The sequence below is a fragment of the Gouania willdenowi genome, chromosome 6 (assembly GCF_900634775.1).
Source record: "Gouania willdenowi chromosome 6, fGouWil2.1, whole genome shotgun sequence".
Lineage (NCBI taxonomy): Eukaryota > Metazoa > Chordata > Actinopteri > Blenniiformes > Gobiesocidae > Gouania > Gouania willdenowi.
Genome location: NC_041049.1, coordinates 62,195,390 through 62,214,825, shown reverse-complemented (window position 1 = coordinate 62,214,825; position 19,436 = coordinate 62,195,390). Strand labels below are relative to the sequence as shown.

At 36.1% G+C, this 19,436-nt stretch overlaps 2 protein-coding genes and 1 long non-coding RNA gene across 3 annotated transcripts in view; 1 reads left to right on the top strand and 2 right to left on the bottom strand.

Moving 5' to 3' along the window:
- Positions 1 to 454: 454 nt before the first annotated feature.
- fbxl22 (F-box and leucine-rich repeat protein 22) lies at positions 455 to 9,296 on the bottom strand. Its single transcript, XM_028449571.1, has 2 exons — positions 8,848 to 9,296; positions 455 to 971 (listed from the first exon to the last, which is right to left on the bottom strand). Exons 1-2 carry the CDS (start codon positions 9,183 to 9,185, stop codon positions 620 to 622), a joined length of 690 nt encoding a protein of 229 aa, XP_028305372.1. The 5' UTR covers positions 9,186 to 9,296; the 3' UTR covers positions 455 to 619.
- Positions 8,202 to 18,767, top strand: LOC114464905 (uncharacterized). Its single transcript, XR_003674268.1, has 4 exons — positions 8,202 to 8,214; positions 9,567 to 9,568; positions 16,559 to 16,566; positions 18,592 to 18,767. It is a non-coding gene; the product is annotated as an uncharacterized LOC114464905 (long non-coding RNA).
- usp3 (ubiquitin specific peptidase 3) overlaps positions 17,543 to 19,436 on the bottom strand; it is a 29,035-nt gene continuing 27,141 nt past the window's right edge. The window contains exon 15 of the mRNA XM_028449570.1: positions 17,543 to 18,129. Within this exon, the coding sequence (XP_028305371.1) occupies positions 17,715 to 18,129 (415 nt within the window). The 3' untranslated portion in view covers positions 17,543 to 17,714. The remainder of the gene's footprint in view (positions 18,130 to 19,436) is intronic.

Genomic DNA, 19,436 nt, shown 5'->3' with positions numbered 1-19,436 from the left:
AAAAAATTTCACAAAATAACATCTAAAATACCCAACACGACAAAAATACTAAAAAGAAATTTAAAAAATGCATATATTGACAATAACCAAAATGCAAATATAACACTCAAGAAATAACAAAAACACTTATAATGACTCATAAAATACAGAAAAACACACAAACAAAAAAAATCCTAAAATAACACAAAATGTCAACAAAGACAGACACAACGACCATTTAAACAAACAAAATGACTATGAAAACACAAAAAATACAGAATAGCTCCAAACACTCAGAAACTGTTAACAAAATCACACAAAATGACAAAATAAATATGGAAAACAACAACAAAAAATACAGAAAGTCACCCCAAAAACACACAAGTTGACAACATAAATGCAGAAAATAACAGAGAAATACACAAAATTACAAGAACACAAAAAATAACAAAAACACCCAAAATGACTAAAAAGTGACAAAACCATTTCCCCCTGTATTAATGCTCTGATTGGTCATTATTCTAAATGCTAACATGAATGTTGATAATGTGACCCTCGGATCAGATACAATCACATGTTTGTGATAGAGTCAACCATCCCTGTCTCATGGTCTCTGCTCTGGCAGTGTAAGGACGTGCCTTCAGGAGAAGAGCAGGACTTTCTGCAGCGTTCTCCTCAGTGGAACCTTCTCCTCAGGTTTGATGTCAGGGATCATGTCAGCGCTCCTCTCTGCGCTCAGATGGATGGAGGGCCTCATCATGTCCTTACATCTCTGTAGCCCAGCCTGAGTGATGTTCCTGCAGAAGTCCACTGTCACCACCTCCAGTTTGCTCCCATGGTCCACCACGCCCTGCAGGCATCGGTCAGTGATGCGGACACAGTTCTCCAGGTGAAGGCGACGTAGATTAGTGCAGCGTTGCAGCACTGAGATCACATCCTGGTCCATGATGTGTCCACAGCCAGAGAGGCTGAGGGAGAGCAAGTTGGGACACCTGTGGTACAGACAGCACACAAACACGTTTACACATGTATAACCTGCTCTGTGTGCAGCAGTGCACACTTTAGTATTCTAGGATTAGTTTATTTAGACAGGGACGCGTCTTAAATAAACTGAGTCGCTTTGACGTGTGCTTATTTATTTTAAACTGTTGTGTGACAAAAGGAAACGGATGGCAGGGCTTGATCTGAACCAAAGAGCTAAACAACAGCACTAAGATACAAGAATGACATAAAGCTAAAGATAATGAAAGTTTCATCCCAAAGCCAAACCATTCTTTCTTTACTCACAGTCCCAAAGGTGTGTAAAGTGTGTTTCTATACATTATCAGAGACCATGTAGAAGCTGTTATTAAGTCAGTGATTCTCAACATGTGGTTTTTTAGTCTTCATTTAATTATTATTCCCCCAGAAAACTTTTTTAACTTTTTAACCCCTTTTTACCTATTTCCTTTGTCCCATTTTTGCCCCTTTTCAAAAATTTCAGACCCTTTTTGTCAGACTTTCGCAACCTTTTGTCATTAAATATCAATTCTTCAATTTGTTCTTTTTGATACTTTTATCCAATTTTTGTCCTTTCTTTAATATTTTGTTGGTCACCTTTCATCCAAATAAGCAAACTTTTGCCCAATGAATATCACTTCTTTACTTTTTCCACTACATTTATGCCTTTTTTTGTTTCACATTTTTACCCTTTTCACTATTGTTTGCCTTTTTTGGCCACTCTTGACTGCTTTTGGCTAAAATTACTATTTATTTATTATTATTTACCTTTTCTGTTTATTGTACTTTACTGTGAAGCACTTTGTGACTATTGTCTATTGACTTCTTACTTTTGCCAATAAATACCCCTTTCTTCTTTTTCTTTTTGTCCTTTTTGACAAAAATTTGGCCACTTTTCATCCCAATGAGCAAACTTTTACCCAATAAATTCCACTTGTTTTCTTTTCCCTTCATTTTTCAACTTCCTTTGTCCCATTTTTGCCCCTTTTCAAAAAGTTCTGAAACTTTTTTCAGACTTTAGCTTCCTTTTGCCAATAAATATTGATTCCTGTTCTTTTTTATACTTTTATCCATTTTTTGTCCTTTCTTTATTTTTATTTTCATTCCAACGAGCAAAATTTTGCCCAATAAATATCATTTGTTTCCTTTCCCCCGTAAAATTTGCCTCTTTTTGTTAAACATTTTTGCCCCTTTTTCACTATTATTTGCCACACTTTGCTCATTAAAGCTACCATTTCCCATTACATACCACCTGGTTCCGCTTTATTTGCCCATTTTTTGACCACTCGTGACTACTTATAGCCACTTTTCACTCTTATCTTGCCACTTTTTGCCACTTTTGGACCATTTTTGGCCACCGTTTACCATATCTGCCTCCACTCACTCGTCAGAAAAAACAAAAAACGTAGTAGCGGACTGGACCGGCCCACTTAGGGTCAACGGCCCACTGGAACGATGCCTGGTATGCCAGATGCCCAGTCCACCCCTTGTTTGTATCCCATGAAAGGCTAGTTATGGTGACATGAGGAATGAGAACATCTGATTGGTCGCTGCATGACCACAATAAAGTTTTTGTGTCTTTCATAGAGAAACACACATGAAATCAATGGTCAAGTGTTGCAGTTGTAGTAAAACTGGACTTGCTGCACATGTTGGAGCAGTATGCAGAGTGCAGTATGCAGAGTGCAGTATGCAGTATGCAGTATGCAGAGTGCAGTATGCAGAGTGCAGTATGCAGTATGCAGAGTGCAGTATGCAGAGTGCAGTATGCAGTATGCAGTATGCAGAGTGCACTGCCACCACAAAGCTGGCAACAGACTACGGATGTCATTCATGTTCACTGAAGATTACATAAAGACTTACATAATCTTACCATTTTACCACATGTGAGCCCAACCTATCCCTAATGTGCTGCCCTAGTAACCTCTGAGCATGGCAGCAGCCCGGCTCATCCATGTGAAGCTTCATCAGACGCATGCGATTGCACCGTATCGACAATGACAAGCTCAGGCGGGGAGGACAGTGACACTTTATGGATTCAACGACTCTATATTAACAAAGAGTCTCAGCCTGCACATAATAACACAGTGCAGAGGGAATACAGCTTCTATTCTCCAATTCAGTGTTTCTCAAATGGGGGGTACGTGTACCCCTAGGGGTACAGGATGACACTACAGGGGGTACTTGAGTGAAAGAGAGTGGAAGATTAACAAAAAAAGTGTCAGTCTTGGTCCCACCTCAGGCGTCGTGACATGACTGGAAATGATCAAAAAAAAAACTATAGAAATAACAGGAGCCACTAAATCTGTGTTTTTCAACCCGGGGGTCGGGACTTCATGTGGGGTCACCTGGAGTTTAAATGGTGTTGCCTGAAATTTCAGAAAAATTAAAGATATTACATTTTTTTTTTTAATTATTATTATTATAGTTTAAAAAAATAAAAATAAAAACACAATCTTAAACAACTGTATTTCTATACTTTCACTTTGTGAATAGTTTAACTAAAATGTAGTAAATAAAAAAAAATCTTGGCTCAAACATGAAATAATGTCTTTGGGGTCGCCAGAAATCAAAATGGGGTCACGATCCAAAAAAAGGTTGAGAACCACTGCATTAAATACTGTTTAATTCCACTTATTTACAAAATGAGATTATTTAAAATGTGTGTTATCACTTGTTCATTCCATCATTATGATCTATAGATGTTTTTCAAATCGTTTTATCTACAAAATGTTGCAGTTGCATGTATGAAGCTTGAGAACCACTGCTTTTCCACATAAAAGGATGCATTCATGCATACAGTACGTAACTAACTACATTTATCATATTGTATAGCGTTTTTTGTATAATCTCTGCAATTTCAGATCTGTTTTAATGTTTCCAACTTTCATTTACTGCTGGATATAATTTTCTTATTGATAAACAGAAAAAGTGATCTAAAATGCATAGATTAAAAGGACTTGAAAAAAGGAAAATGGTAAATATTAGAACAAAAAAACAACAACATAATATAATATAAACAATAATTTAGTTTCCGTACTTAGTTTATACAGATTACAATACATACATACATTATATAATGTAATCTGCTTTGCTGAAATAATTGTTAACAAAATATAGTTAATTTTTCAGTATCTTGTTTTTCTTTTTTTTTGTTTTGTTTTTTTACATACAAAACAGTTGTTTTCTGCACAAGTGTACTCCTAAACCAAAAACAGTTTTAATGCAGATAACTGATAAAAAAAGTTTTTTAAAAAAATAATAAAGTGTTCAATAAGGCCATGAATGAGTAACTTCTGTCCTCTCTGTATTCTACAGGTTCCTTTCCAAACCCAACCTGGCAACACAGCGTCTACAGTGGTTCACGCTCCTTTCTTTAATTCTCTGGTCTTTTTTTTTTAAATATACAGTCCCGTCTTATTTCCCTGTAAAGGAAATTTACTTTTTTATTTGTATTCAGGCCCATTATTTCTTCATGATATGCAACTAGATAGAGTAGAAAATAGGGATTGTCTTAAAAGGAGGAAAAATGAGCATCTATGGCCCCCCTAGCTTCACGCCACCACATTAGCATTTGAGACATGATGCAGTTCACATGAAAATCAGCCGCTTAAGGGCCAGTCTGGTCTTTGCTGTGCACATGCAAAACACCACAATGCAAGCCTGTAATCATCTCCTCTAATAACACGTTTGGTTTCCCCAGCACCTATTTTAAATCATCCATTAAACTCTGAAAACACCAAACTGGGATCACATTTAGTGTTTGTCTACTTTAGCTTTCTAAGTGAAAGGGTTTCTTTAAAAAAAATATATATATATATTTTGAAAGGTTTTCTGCCTTCAGAATTAGTATCTTCAAAAAAATTCCACAGATGTGCTCGTTCTAATTCCAGTGGACAGACCAGTTTGGTGTAAAGTTAATCTCTTCAGAAATGTTTAACCATAAAATCTGATGCCAAAGCTCAGAGTTCCACCCACTGTGCAGCCCACACATCCAGTATGTTCATAAACCATAACCATAACCATAACCAAACCAAACAGGATGATTAACTGTCTCTAACTGGCATGTGAGGAAAATAACATGCTACACAACATGCTATTATTAACAGTTTCATATCCACGATGAACTAAAGCAGTGGTTCTCAAACTAGCTCTAACTTTTGAATCCATGCGTTGTTGTTGTTGTTGTTGTTGTTGTTGTTGTTGTTGTTGTTGTTGTTGTTGTTGTTGTTGTTGTTGTTGTTGTTGTTGTTGTTGTTGTTGTTGGTGGTGGTGGTGGTGGTGGTGGTGGTGGTGGTGGTATCCTCTGTCAGTGTGTATGTTTTTGGTGTAGTTTCTTATTTTGTTTATTTATTTATTATTATTAATTAATTGTTTTTAAATTTTTTGGTGTCGTTTCTTATGTAATTTTGTATATTTCTCTGTTTTTTTGTGTGTTTTTGTGATCTTGTGTAAGTCTCTCTCATTTTAGTGTGTTTTTGTTGTCATTTTGTGTATTTTTTTGTTGTTTGTCCTTCTTTTTAATATTCAGTATATTTTTCTTTTAATTTGAGTGTTTTTGTTGTCGTTTTGTTTGTTGCTGGTAATAGTAAGTTTTTTTTTTCTCTTGGTGTGTGTGTTTTTGTTGTCATTTTGTGTATTTTGCTGTCGTTTGTCCATTTTTTTTTATCATTCAAAACATTTTTCTTTTAATTTGTGTGTTTGTTGTTGTTTTGTGTGTTGCTGGTAATATTTAGTATGATTATCATTTTTAACTTTAATAAACATTCTAAAACCCCATCTTTTTATGCTTTTATTTGTTAATTTCCCCCTCTCTCTCTCTCTCTCTCTCTCTTTCTCAAGTACTCCCTGTGGTGCCATCGCGTCCACGTACCCCCATTTGAGAAACACTGAACTAAAGGTTAGACGCGAGCGTGGCTTCTGAGTTTGCAATGGTTTCTGGTCCAGGAAGAGGCAGGCGGAGACACATGCACATGTTCGTTCCTCTGACAGCCACAAAGAGCCAATTGTAGGCTCCACCTGCCCCTGCGTAAATGTGCAGCATGCAGCTGACTGGGAGGGTCCACACACTCCACTGCCAAATCACTCTTTATCACCAGCACAGCTTCCCTCTGTCTCCTCCCACTTTGTCACGTGCACTCACTTCTCTCTCCCCCTTATACAATTTGGGAGGGTCAATCTGTATGCAATGAGCATGCCTGGAGGGCAACAGCAGACAAGCCCCAGACAAAGTGGGTGGTTCTAGTTTTGGCTCATCTTACAGTCCACCCCCCCCCCCCCCCCCCCCCCCCCCCCACACACACACACACACCCACACACACTGTCTAATGTCTCACATTTCACAATGCAAGAAAACCTTCACAGGGTTGTACACTAACAGCTGTTAGCATCATATCCATATGCAGGCCAAGCTCCCTCACATCAACCGTTGCTGCTGCTGGTGAAATTACCCAGGGATCCTATTACGACCCTGGTTCAGAAAAACCCTAATAGAGCCACTTTTCAGTAGCGTATCAAACCTCACTGTCATGTCATTTATTAGGTACAGTTTGATGTGTGACCACAGTATTTTTTCAGTGGTGGAATGAAGCCCTCTCCCTCTGTTTTTAATGATTTTACTGCACGCTGCCTGCAGCTAAACCTCCCAAAGAAGAGAAACAATCGTCACCTGTAATGGGTGTGAGCCATTCCTGGAAACTTCAAGATCATCCAATTAAAATGTGCACTTTTAAAGACAACAGTTTCAACCTGAGCAGGTTGTGTAACATTAAAACAGTCCCAACCTGTGATTGTGTAATCAGATTACTCTGTGTTTCTCCTTTTATCTGCACAGGTTAAAACAGCTTTTCCTGTTTCTCCAGCTGGAACTGAAACTTCCCCTGTTCATTTGGAGAATTTAGATTTTTTTTTTTTTCCAAGAACTAAAGGAGAGATTATTACAAGAAATCCAAGCTCTATGCTATAAAAGAATGAATGTTTTTATACATGAGACTTTCTAAAAACATCAACAACCAGTATCCTTATATTCATTAGTCTTTTGACTTTTTTATTTATTTTTCTCTCTCTCTCCCATGTGCACTATGTAAATTCAACTTAGGTTATATTTATTAATATATCTTTTTGTTGAGTATAATTCTGTTCTTTAGTTGTTTTGCACCTTTACTTATACTGTCTTGGCTGATTTGTTGTTGTTTGTAAAACATTTTTAATCTGACTCTGCAAAGGAATTCTATTGTACCTGTTCTTTTTAATGTGTATCTACATACATTATTATTATTATTATTATTATTATTATTATTATTATTATTATTATTATTATTATTATTTATTTTCATTGAATTCTCTTTTTTTCTTTTTTTTCCCTTTCTTCTCTCAATTTTGTTTTGTATATGTATATATATACTGTATGTATCATGTGTACATATATATATTTTTTATATTATTCCTTTCCCCCACATATTTGGCTATCATTAACTTGTTACTGTCTCCTCTCCTCACCCTCTAATAGCACAATACCATTATTATAAGTGTTATTATATCACTCACACACACACACACACAGACGCGCACACACACACACGCACACACATACACACTTACTGTATTATAATGTATAAGATTTATAAATATCATCTATGGTCTAAGGTATTTTCTCTGTCTTTGTGTTGTATGTGGTAAACAATAAAATAAAATAATTTAAAAAAAACTAAAATAACGTGTACATATGGCAATAAATTTTATTCCATTCTATTCTATTCTAATGAGACTGTGAATAGAAGTCTAAATAAATGTAAAAAATAAATAACCTGAGATTTTTTTTTTTTTACTCACGAGTGTTTTAACGCTGAAAAAAATCACAAATGTAATTCTGTGTGAGAATTTTTGGCCAATTTGCGAGGAAAGGCAGATTAAATAGATTGAAACTAAAGACCTGGAGATAAGAATGGAGTTAATGAGCAGTGGAGGAAAGAAAAAGATCTAAACTTGCACCTTCCGGTATTTTCCATGACTAGAATGAAAACTATATCAAATGTTAAACAACTAGTACCAAAGGCTGCAAGAGAGAAGATTAAAAAAAGACCATATGATCTGCTTGGAAAGTTAATTAAGGACTTTTTGTCCTGAGTTGCTGTCTGCTGATTGGTCAGAGACGTCACATGGTTTGATAACGTGAACACGTACAGTCAATTATCTGCTACAGTGACTGCTCTACTTCAAATCAGATTAAATTACAATGTGGTGCATTTTTCCACACACTGATGAGGAAATGAGTGTTTCCTTTAATCCAGTGCTTCTCAAACCTCTTCCCCCCCTTTGTCCGACTACAAAGAAAACGATTTAAAAACATCTATAGATCATAATGATAGAATGAACGAGTGATAACACACATTTTAAAGAATCTCATTTTGTGAATAAGTGGAAAGAAACAGTATTTAGTGCAGTGGTTCCAACCCTTTTTTGGATCGTGACCCCATTTTGATATCTAGAACTGATATACATTTTTTACTCTATGATTAGTTTGTATTTTTAACTGCATTTTAGTTCAACTAGATTCATATTTCACAAAGTTAAAGTATAGAAATACAGTTATTTAAGATTGTGTTGTTATATTTGAATTTTTCTGAAATTTCAGGCGACCCCACATGGGGTCCTGACCCCAAGGTCGAAAAACACAGATTTAGTGGCTCCTTTATAGATTTATGTCTATGGTTTTCATCATTTCCAGTCATCTCACGCCTGGGGTGGGACCAAGACTGACACTTTATTTGTTCATTTTCCACTCTCTAGGGGTACACGTACCCCCATTTGAGAAAAACTGCTGTAATCAGCACAAACCCAGCAAAGCAGAGGATTACCACACGAACTCACATGTGGCAGACATGAGTCAGGAAATTGCTGACCAAGCTCTCATGTTTGCTACAGATGTCCTTCTGAAACGAGCTCTTCAACCAGTCCTCGACGTTGCACACCTGCAGAACCCTGCTGGAGTGCCAGCAGACAGTCAAGTACCGCAGAAACGCCCCCAACACAAAGTTGTCCTTTTTCAGCTGGCAGGGCGAGCTGAAGATGAGGAGGCTCCACAGGCACGGGTCCAGGAAGGCCTCACGCATCCGATGACACGTATGAGACAAACTCCTGCGGCTGTCCTTGTCCAGGAAGGAGAAAAGGTGGAGGAGGCACTCCTGGTTGAGCTGAGTGAGATGCATGGTGAGGTGTCCTCAGGCCTGTCCCTGGAGCAGCAGCAGCAGCAGCAGCAGCAGGCATCCTGGTAGAATGCAACAATGAGCCCTGCAGCCTGTATTGTGTGTCCTAGATACATGATGCCCTCCCAGGCACACGCACGCTGAAGGCCTGGACATATAAGGCTGGAGAATGCAGGCTATTTTAGGAAGACAACTGCAGCACGGTCAAAGATGGAAGTGTGAGAGCCATACGCTGCCTTTCAATCTTCCATCTGTCATGGCTGTCAACAGGCAGCCGGCACTACACCGGCCCAGATGTTTACACTGGCCTGGCCTACTTCTCAGATAGAGATACACAGTGACAGGCATTGGAGATGGGTTTGTTTTTTGCTAAGTGATGGACAGCGGTGGTTTGGCATACCGGGCATCGTCCCGGTGGGTTATGTTGTTTTTTTTTTTTACGAGTGAGTGGAGGCAGACATGGTAACAGATGGGTTACCAAAGTACCAGAAGGCCAAAAGTAGCAAAAACGTGGCACGAAAAGAGTGAAAAGTGACTAAAATGGGGCAAAAGCAGTCAAGAGTGACCAAAAAATAAAATGTGCCAATAAAGAGGAATCAGGTGGTATGTAACGGCAAAGAGTGGCAAACATTGGTGAAAAAAGGGCAAAAATGTGAAGCGAAAAGGAAACAAGTGATATTTATTGGGCAAAAGTTAGCTTATCAAGACCAAAAGTGGGCAAAAAAGATGAAAGAGAACAAAAATTTCATAAAAGTGTCAAAAAGAAGTTGCAAAAATTGACAAAAAATAGGAAAAAAAAGTGATATTTGTCAAAAGGAAGCTAAAGTCTGAAAAAAGGGGCAACAATGGGACAAAGGAGTTGCAAAATGGCCAAAGGAAAAAGGTAAAGAGGGGTTAAAAAGTTTCCCTCCTTTAAGGTTTTCTGGGGGAACAATAATTAATATTAGGACATAAATAGCCACATGTTGAGCATCACTGACTTAATAACAGCGTCTACAGTAGGTGTCTGATAATGTAGTGGGCTGGTCTGGACACAAAATGTATTTTTTTGTCCCAGTCCCTGGTTATGGATATAACTAGTTTCTCGAAGGTGGACAATAACTTTATTATTTTCATCATCAAAATCCAGCTGTTAGCCCATTGAGCAGATGTTCTAATGAAAGCACCAATCAGCATCAGGGATGGACAATGAGTCCAGTGATGATTACTGATCTTTTTCCCATAAGATTCTAATATTTCTGAATGTTTTAACTTTGTACGCACATTTTAATCAGGTTGGTGTTTATTGAGATTATGAGCCTCCACAGAACAGTGTTCATGCATAAAGTTACTGTATTTATATATTTACACAGGTATAGTCATGGTAGACAAGGATAGGACCAGCTTCTCCCAGAGGTTTAAAACCTGCTGAAAATATTCTGTGTAATTATTTTCTGTCTTCCGTTATGTTTTTTTTTAAAAAAAAAAAAAACAACTTTTTAATATATTGCACCCACTAACAAGTTACGCTAACATTTGTAACATTAGGTCATCCAATACTCCATTATTCTCTAGATACTTTATTAATATTACGTAGATTTTTGGTGGGTTAACTTGTCCTCCACACTTAGTTCGATTGTTCCAACGGGTACCCCAGCATACAGAACACTAATAATAATTGGGCAAAAAAAATACAAAAATTACCCTTTCAAACCTATTGGAACAGTGACATAATCCCACACAAATATTAGACGTCTAGTTATTTTTTAGACCTAATTTCATAGATTTTGTCTATTTTTAGACGGAATCTAGACGTTGCGATATCTATTTATAAGTCTAGTCTAAAGAACTTTCATTTCTATACCCCTGGTAGACCAATTTTAGACTAAACGTCTAAGGAACATTTAGATGTATATATATATAATAGACCTAAAAATGCTCGATAGGATACTGATACTGAGGGGTTATACTGACTCCGAGGGGAAATATCAAGCACAATACCGCTGCCTGTGACATCAAAGGAATGCTTCCTCACTTGCACATTCTTTTGTAAATACAGTTGTATTTTTTTCTATAAGTTCTCCACAAGTGTTGTAAAGTTTGACTAAAGATGATTAAATCTAAAATGATCCTGTATATTAAAAAAAAAACTGTAGAAGTCCTTGTTGTGTATTAGTCATACAGTATAAAGCACTTTGTGTTCCAGCGCATTAGCAACTAGTGGAATATTACATTTGACCAGTTTGTGCCAAGAGCACATTGTAAACTGGATGATGCATTAGTTGGAATCTTTCTTCATGATTCATAAGCATGGCACTACATGTACTTCCTGCATCAGGAACACAAACATGTGATCTGCAGTCGACTGAAGGCAGTTTGAGGAATGATGAATGTCTTTTGATAAGGGTTGTTTCAGGTTAAGGGTAAACCTTAGACAGATTAACATCAAACACGTTTACAGGCCAAACCGCTTTCTGTGAGTTATAGCCAAACGTACCATATTTTAATTTGTGGAACATTGTACGCTATGACTCAGGGTGTGTTTGTTCAATTTAGAGCAAAAAAACCAGATGTGAAAGTAACAGATTACAAGAACTCATATTACTGTAATTGAGCTACATTTATGGGTACTTGTACTTTTTTGAGTGTATTTCTAAATCAGTAATTGTGCTTGTACTTAAGTACGTTTTAAAATGGATTAATTGGTGTTATTTTATTTTGAAAAAGAATTGTACATTTTGACAAACATTTTATTTTATACAGATGCCTTTGAGGAAAATAAATTAAGTTCCAAGATTTCACCTCTTCCTTTTTAAGTTTATACATGAGATGTTTTCTTGATGCAAGGGAACCGCACCAAGATTTATTACCAAAAATAAACGTGGGGGTTGAACGTAACTTGTAACTTTTACTTTGAGTAATATTTAATTAAGCTACTTTTTTTTTTCTTGTATTTGAGTATTTTATGTATTACTTACGTACTTCAGTATATACGATTAATGAAAAAAAAATATTAATATGACAACCAAAATGCAACAAATTACCTGCAATACAAACAAAACGATAGAAGAGAAAAACCACTAAATGACAGACAAATATACAAAACAAAGACAAAGTATACACAAAATGACTCCAAAAACCCAACAAAACGACAACAAAAACACACGAAATGGCCCCAAATACACACAAAAGGAGAAACAAATATACAAAATTACAGAATAATGTACAAAATGACATAAAAAAGCTTTTTATACATGAGATGTTTAGGCAAGGCAAATTTATTTGTATAGCGCATTTCATACTCAAGGCAACTCAATGTGCTTTACATGATAAAACATTCAATTGTTAAAAATCAATAAGAACATTTAAAATCATCAGTAAAATCAATTAAAATCATCAGTAAAATCAATTAAAATCATCGGTAAAATCATCAACAAACACATGACATCAACATGACCAAAAATCTCTCTCTCAATCATATGCAGTAGAGAAAAAAAGTGCCTTTAACTTTGATTTAAAAATGTTCACATTGGATGTGAACTGTACGCAAGGAGACCGTACCAATATGTAGTAACTAGTAACTTTTACTTTGAGTTCTATTTAATTGAGCGCCTTTTTTTATTGTACTTGAGTATTTTATGTATGACTTACTTGTACCAAAATGCACCAAATTCCCTGCAACACAAACAAAATTATAGAAAAAAAACCCACTAAATGACACAAAAATACAAAATGACAGACAAAGATACAAAACAAAGACAAAATATACACAAAATGACTCCAAAAACACCACAAAACAACCACAAAAACACACTAAATGACCGCTAAAAACACACTAAATGACCCCTAAAAACACACTAAATGACCCCTAAAAACACACTAAATGACCCCTAAAAACACACAAAATGACCGCTAAAAATACACTAAATGACCCCTAAAAACACACTAAATGACCCCTAAAAACACACTAAATGACCCCTAAAAACACACTAAATGACTCCTAAAAACACACTAATTGACCCCTAAAAATACACTAAATGACCCCTAAAAACACACTAAATGATCCCTAAAAACACACTAAATGACCCCTAAAAACACACTAAATGATCCCTAAAAACACACTAAATGACCCCTAAAAACACACTAAATGATCCCTAAAAACACACTAAATGACCCCTAAAAACACACTAAATGACTTCTAAAAACACACCAAATTACCCCTAAAAACACACTAAATGACCCCAAACACACACAAAAGAAGAGATAAATATACAAAATGACAGAATAATGTACAAAATGAAATTAAAAAAAGCTGTTTATACATGAGATGTTCACTGTATGCAAGGGAACCTTACCAATATTTAGTAACTAGTAAATTTTACTTTGAGTTCTATTGAATTGAGCTACTCTTTACTTGTACATGATGAGTATTTGATGTATGACTTACTTGTACTTGTAATTGAGTTTAATTTCAATCAAGTAACAGTACTTCCACTTGAGTAGAATATACTGTATCAGTACTTTTTACATCTCTGCTCATATTTTAACTTGTGGAACCTTGTGAGCTATGACTCATGGAGTGTTTGCAGATCCCTGAGGTGGTAAAAAACCATAACGCTGATGTAATCACACTACAAGCTATGTCCTGTTCTTTTATCATCCCACCATCATAATAACAACAGGTTAGATATCAGTAAACTGTGAGGACATTACATTCAGATCTGTGACTCGCCCTAAACCAGACTCTACGCCAGACATAGGCAACTGGTGGCCCAGGGGCCACATGTGGCCCTCAATCTAATTTTGTGGGGCCCCTCAGAACAAATCCCCAAAAATTGTATTTCAAGAAGTTGGAAGGAATATAAAGCCCAACATTATACACAAAAAAAACTCCCAAAATGACAACGAAGACAGACAACAAGCAGTTAAACAAACAAAATGACCACAAAAACACAACAAACAACACATTATAGCTCCAGAAACACACAAACTGTCAACAAAATGACAAAAAATGACAGAAAAATATAGAAAGTGACCCCAAAATGCACAAATTGACCACAAAAATGGAGAAAATGACAGAAAAATACACAAAATCACAAAAAATAAAAACACACAAAATTACTAAAAACTGACAAAACAACAAAAACACAGGCACATGTGGCCCTCAGTCTAATTTTGTGCGGTCCACCAGAACAAATCCTTAAAAATGGTATTTCAAGAAGTTGGAAAGAACATAAAGATAAACATTATACAAAAAATACCTCCCAAAACACACAAATTGACGAACACAAACAAATCCTAAAAAACACAAAATAACAACAAAGACAGACACAACAACCAGTTAAACAAACAATAAACTACAAAAACACAACACACAACAGCACATTACAGAATAGTTCTACAGACACAAGAAAATGACAGAAAAATAGTGACCCTAAAAATGCACAAATTGACAAAATAAATGCAAATAAAATACGCAAAGCACAAAAAAAAAAAAACACACGACTCCAAAAACACACAAAATGACATAAAAACTGACAAAACAACATAACCATAAAGACAAAGTCCTAATGCTTGGATCGCTCATTATTCTAAATGCTGATATGAATGTTGATAAAGTGGCCCTCGCTGTGATAGTGTTGCCCATCCCTGCTCTACACTATAATGTGAGTTTATCACTGTCAACTAATCTGTGAAGTTTGGGGGGGTGGGTGGGGGACGGATGACCATTTGTTTCATTCATAGAGAAAGAGTAGCTAAGCCAACAGCCACCTGTGAGGCAGCAATGAAGAGCAGCTGTTCGTCTGCATACAGGAGTGTTTGTTCCTGCCACAGCAGTGACGCTGAGTGGATGGCACGTGTCCCACAGGGAGAGAGGAGGGGCTGTGTGTGTGTGTGTGTGTGTGTGTGTGCTGAGATGTCCAAAACACAAGAGGTTTTAGTGAAAGAAAATCACACTCTATGAAGACAAAACTGGGACAAATCGATGCTTGTTTACCACCAAAAGTCACGAGCATGACTTTGGAACGTTTGCACTCGACTCTCAACACAAACTGTCTCTCCTCTGTGAATTCAAACACCATGTGCTCTGTTTTATGCACACTCAGAAGGCTTATGTCAGAGCAGTGGTCACCAACATGGCGTCCGTGGGCACCAGGTAGCACGCATGGACCATGTGAGGGGCCCTCAGAAGCTCTAATCACCAATGAGCTCCATCTAAAATCTGATTTACTTTCCAGGATTCAAACTGACAAAGATAAATACATATAAGAGATATAGTTAGTACTGAGTAGAGTAAAAATAATGCTAATACAATTTTAGTATTAAATTAACCATCTTTAAATGTTTAATTTCACTGAAACACTTTGTCAAATGTTTTTAAATGTTGCAGGTCTGGTGTATGGTCAGTGGTATTTTTATATATATATATATATATGTGTGTGTGTGAGTGATATATTTTTAATAACACAAGGTGAAATTTTTAGAACATTTACTCTGATCTCCTGACATGGTTGGACTCAACTGCCAGTCTTCTTCAGAGGTGTCTGCTGATGGCTTTGATGTGAAAAACAGTAGTCTAAATAAATGAAACCTTAACATACTATTCAAAAAGAAGACAAAGGGAACCTGACGCAAAAGTCAGGGAAACGTCAAAGCGATCAGCAGATGCCTTTGAAGAAGACTGGCAGTTGACAGTCGAAACGTGTCAGGAGATCAAAGTAAATTTCTTGAAAAACAGTTGTAATAAATGAAACGTGAACATATTATTAAAAAAGACAAAATGAAATTGCTGGAATTATGTGGTACCATTAGTCTTCATTATAATCTTAGCCTCTAATTAAAGTGAAACGGTGAAAAAGTAGTATTTAAGAAGTGCTTTTCTCACTGGTAGCACTTATGACTATACAGTACCTATGAAGTAGCTCATTGTTTTGTAAAGGTTGGTGACCCCTGTATCAGAGGTTCCCAACATTTTTTGGATCGTGACCCCATTTTCATATCACAAATTTCTGGCAACCTCAAATAATTATCTTTTTTAAATTCAGTTTTTTTTAAATCACGTTTGTTATACTGTATTACAATTACATATTAGACAGGATTAATGCACAAAGTAACAAGACGCACCAGCTCAGATATTGTAATACTGCATTTTTTTTTTGTCTTTTTCTTCCTTTCTTTATACTGCATTTTATTTGATCTAGATTCATATTTGAATAGGTGAAAGTATAGAATACAGTTGCTTAATATTGTGTATTAATTTAAAAAAAAAAAAACAACTTAAAAATCAAATTTTTAGTCAGCAATTAGTAACACATTCCAGGTGACCCCACATCAGGTCATGACCCCTAGGTTGAAAAACACTGGTTCATATGCTCATTTTATTCCCTCTCTCTGAGCATTTACTGTAATTATTAAACCCTCTTATTCTTTGCTTCTTAGTTCAAGTCAATAATTAAAAAAAAGGTGTGTACCCAACATGTACCTTTGTTATTCTTACTGCAGGTAAATAAAGTGATGTGTTTGTTAAACTTGAGTGTTTGTACATTAACTTATATTAAACTTCTGACGAATCAACAGGTCAACACAATAAAACACAGACTCAGATTGAAAACTGTTGTATTCCGTCATGTTCACATTACTTGAATAAGATGTTTAACTTTAAATCCCACGTCTTTGATGGTGAGTCACAGTTCAGCACAAAACAGAACAAACTATTTGACAAGGATTACTTTGGAACAACAGTCCTGGAACTGAAGCCTCAGCATCACTCATCAAAAAAAACATCAGACACATGAAAAAAAAAAAAAAACCTAATCACTATACTCGATTACCTTTGGAATCTATTACAAATGTATCATTTTACCTAATAATATAGGTAATATAAACAGAAAAATATCTTGTTAAAATGTGGCAGTTGAATTTATTGTGAAAGTTAACTGGACTAATCAAGCATCGAGGTGAGGTAATTAATCAGTGTACTGTTCATTCTGTGGTTATTCAGTTTTATAAACAAATCAAAATAACAAATAAAGAGTGTGGTGATTTTATTTTACTGACTTAAAATCAAAACAGAAATATAAAAAAACCCAGCAAAAGCAGTATTTTGATGTTTTAAAATGTAAACTATTATGTAAACTTGTTCTATTTGTGAGATATTTGTATATTTAGGGGGAAATGAGAGCCAAACAGAAGATTTTTTTAATTGTATTATTAGTTTATTAGTGATGTGACTGATACGTTGCTCTTTTTTTTGTCTGCCCCCGTCTGTGGGTCCTCTCTGTGCGGTGGGCCTAAAACATGAAGCTCTAATCCTAGTTTCCCTTTAAATATCAAAATATCTCACAAACCTAACAAGATTTAATTTTAAAACAGAAAAACGCTGCTCGTCTGGTTATTGATTTTTCTGTTTAGGTTTTAAGCTAGTGAAACAAAACAACCACATTGTTAATTTTTTATTTAGATATGGTTTTAAAACAGAATAACCAAAGAACAAACAATATACAGATTTTAATGTCAAAACAAAGTGACGAGCTGGTGTTAAATATAACAAAGTTATGGTGTAACGAGGTTCGTGGCTCCTCCCACTGACGGTTGTTCATCCCCGTGTGCTTCATCCTGCTCTACTACAACATCGGTGCTGCTCGTCTCACCTGCTGCTGTGGCCACACATACTTCTTCTTGTGTTTTCTCACTGTGGATACCCACGTGTTCCTCAGCCACAGAGGTTAGCATACTGTCTGGACTCACTGCAACGTTATCCTGAGAACAAACATGTTCTGTGTCCACACTTTGTTTGCGTGTGGAGGTCTTGTCTGAGGTCACCTGACTAGTCCTCTCCACGTAGAAGAGGATGTAGGCCTTGGCTTTCCTCACGGCGTCCTCGCTGCTCAGCGTCACCGTGCTGTCATTGAAGTGGAACCAGCGACCCTCGTGGCTGCCGTACACGGTGTAGTGCCCCGATCCCACCCTGTGCCAACAGAGACACGTACATCACGTTCTGCAGGAAGCTGCTCGCAACAGTTCCTTTGTGTTTTGTGAAGCAACTCAACAACAAAGCATTGGTGCAACATTGCCCCCGAGAGGCCAAACCTGGGACTGCAGCACATGGATCATTCACTTCCCTAATGACATCGTCAATAACTGCTTCCTGTTAGTGTTCCACAATTAGTGGCTTTTAGTGGATAAAGGTTATTGATGGGACTTTTAGGGTTTCAATGGAAAACCGGTTTAAAAATAGTTCCAATGTACCAGGGTTGGGGTCAATTACACTTTTCAGTTACAATTACATTTTAAATTACCCATGTTCAATTACGATTACAGTGACCAGCATTTTTTCCAATTACAATTAAATTTCATTTTTATCATCAGAAAGTCAATTACAATTACGTTCTCAATAACTAAAGTTCAATTACAATTAATCAGATTTAAGGAGCCTGAAATAAACAACCTAATAAAATATAACCTTCCTCTGGTGTTAGTATTCTGTTAGCTTCTCTTGTGATAACAGGTCATAAATCAGCTGTAAAATACACTAAAAACAAATATCTATCATCTAATTTATTTTCTATTTATTGGTTACCATGTTAGACTTCCTAATCAATGAAAATATAGGTTTTAATATTTTTGGCGGGGACATCTGGGCCTTTTTTTGTGTCAGTATACCCCTAGATTTAAATTTTTTTGAAATGGTAAAATGCGGCAAAGCCATAATTGTAATTAATTATCAACTACGTGATTACAATTATAATTGACCCCAAGACGACAAATGTAGTTATTACTTGTAGATTTTAAACAATTGAATGTTTTATCATGTAAAGCACATTGAGTTGCCTTGAGTATGAAATGCGCTATACAAATAAATTTGCCTTGCCTTGCCTTAAATACTGCTGCACGTGATAACATTTTAGCATTAAATTATCATCTTTAAATGTTTATTTTCACTACAACACTTGTGGCAATTGTTTTTAAGTGTTGCAGATCTGGTGTATGATCAGTGGTATGTTATAAATAATATAAGACAGTGTTAACCAAACTTTATTGCCCCAAGTACCCCTTAGACTTATATTCTTATTACAAGTAGCCCATAGCTCATGTTATACATTATTTATTTGTGTCTGCAGGCTCATCTAAACTCTGTCCTGTGTCTCGTCCAACATTAACCTTGAATTTAGGCCTTTTTATTCATTTATTTCTGATGTTTTGCTCGTTTTAAAATTTGAACTTCACACTTTGGTGTATTTTAAAGAGTTTGTGCCATTAATTATTATTGATGGA

Excerpts from the sequence above, each read along its gene's own strand:
- fbxl22 (XM_028449571.1), bottom strand. The coding sequence starts at position 9,185 with ATGCATCTCACTCAGCTCAACCAGGAGTGCCTCCTCCACCTTTTCTCC. Across the intron at positions 972-8,847 it reads CTGACTCATGTCTGCCACAT|GTGTCCCAACTTGCTCTCCC; the intron begins GTGAGTTCGTGT and ends TCTGTACCACAG.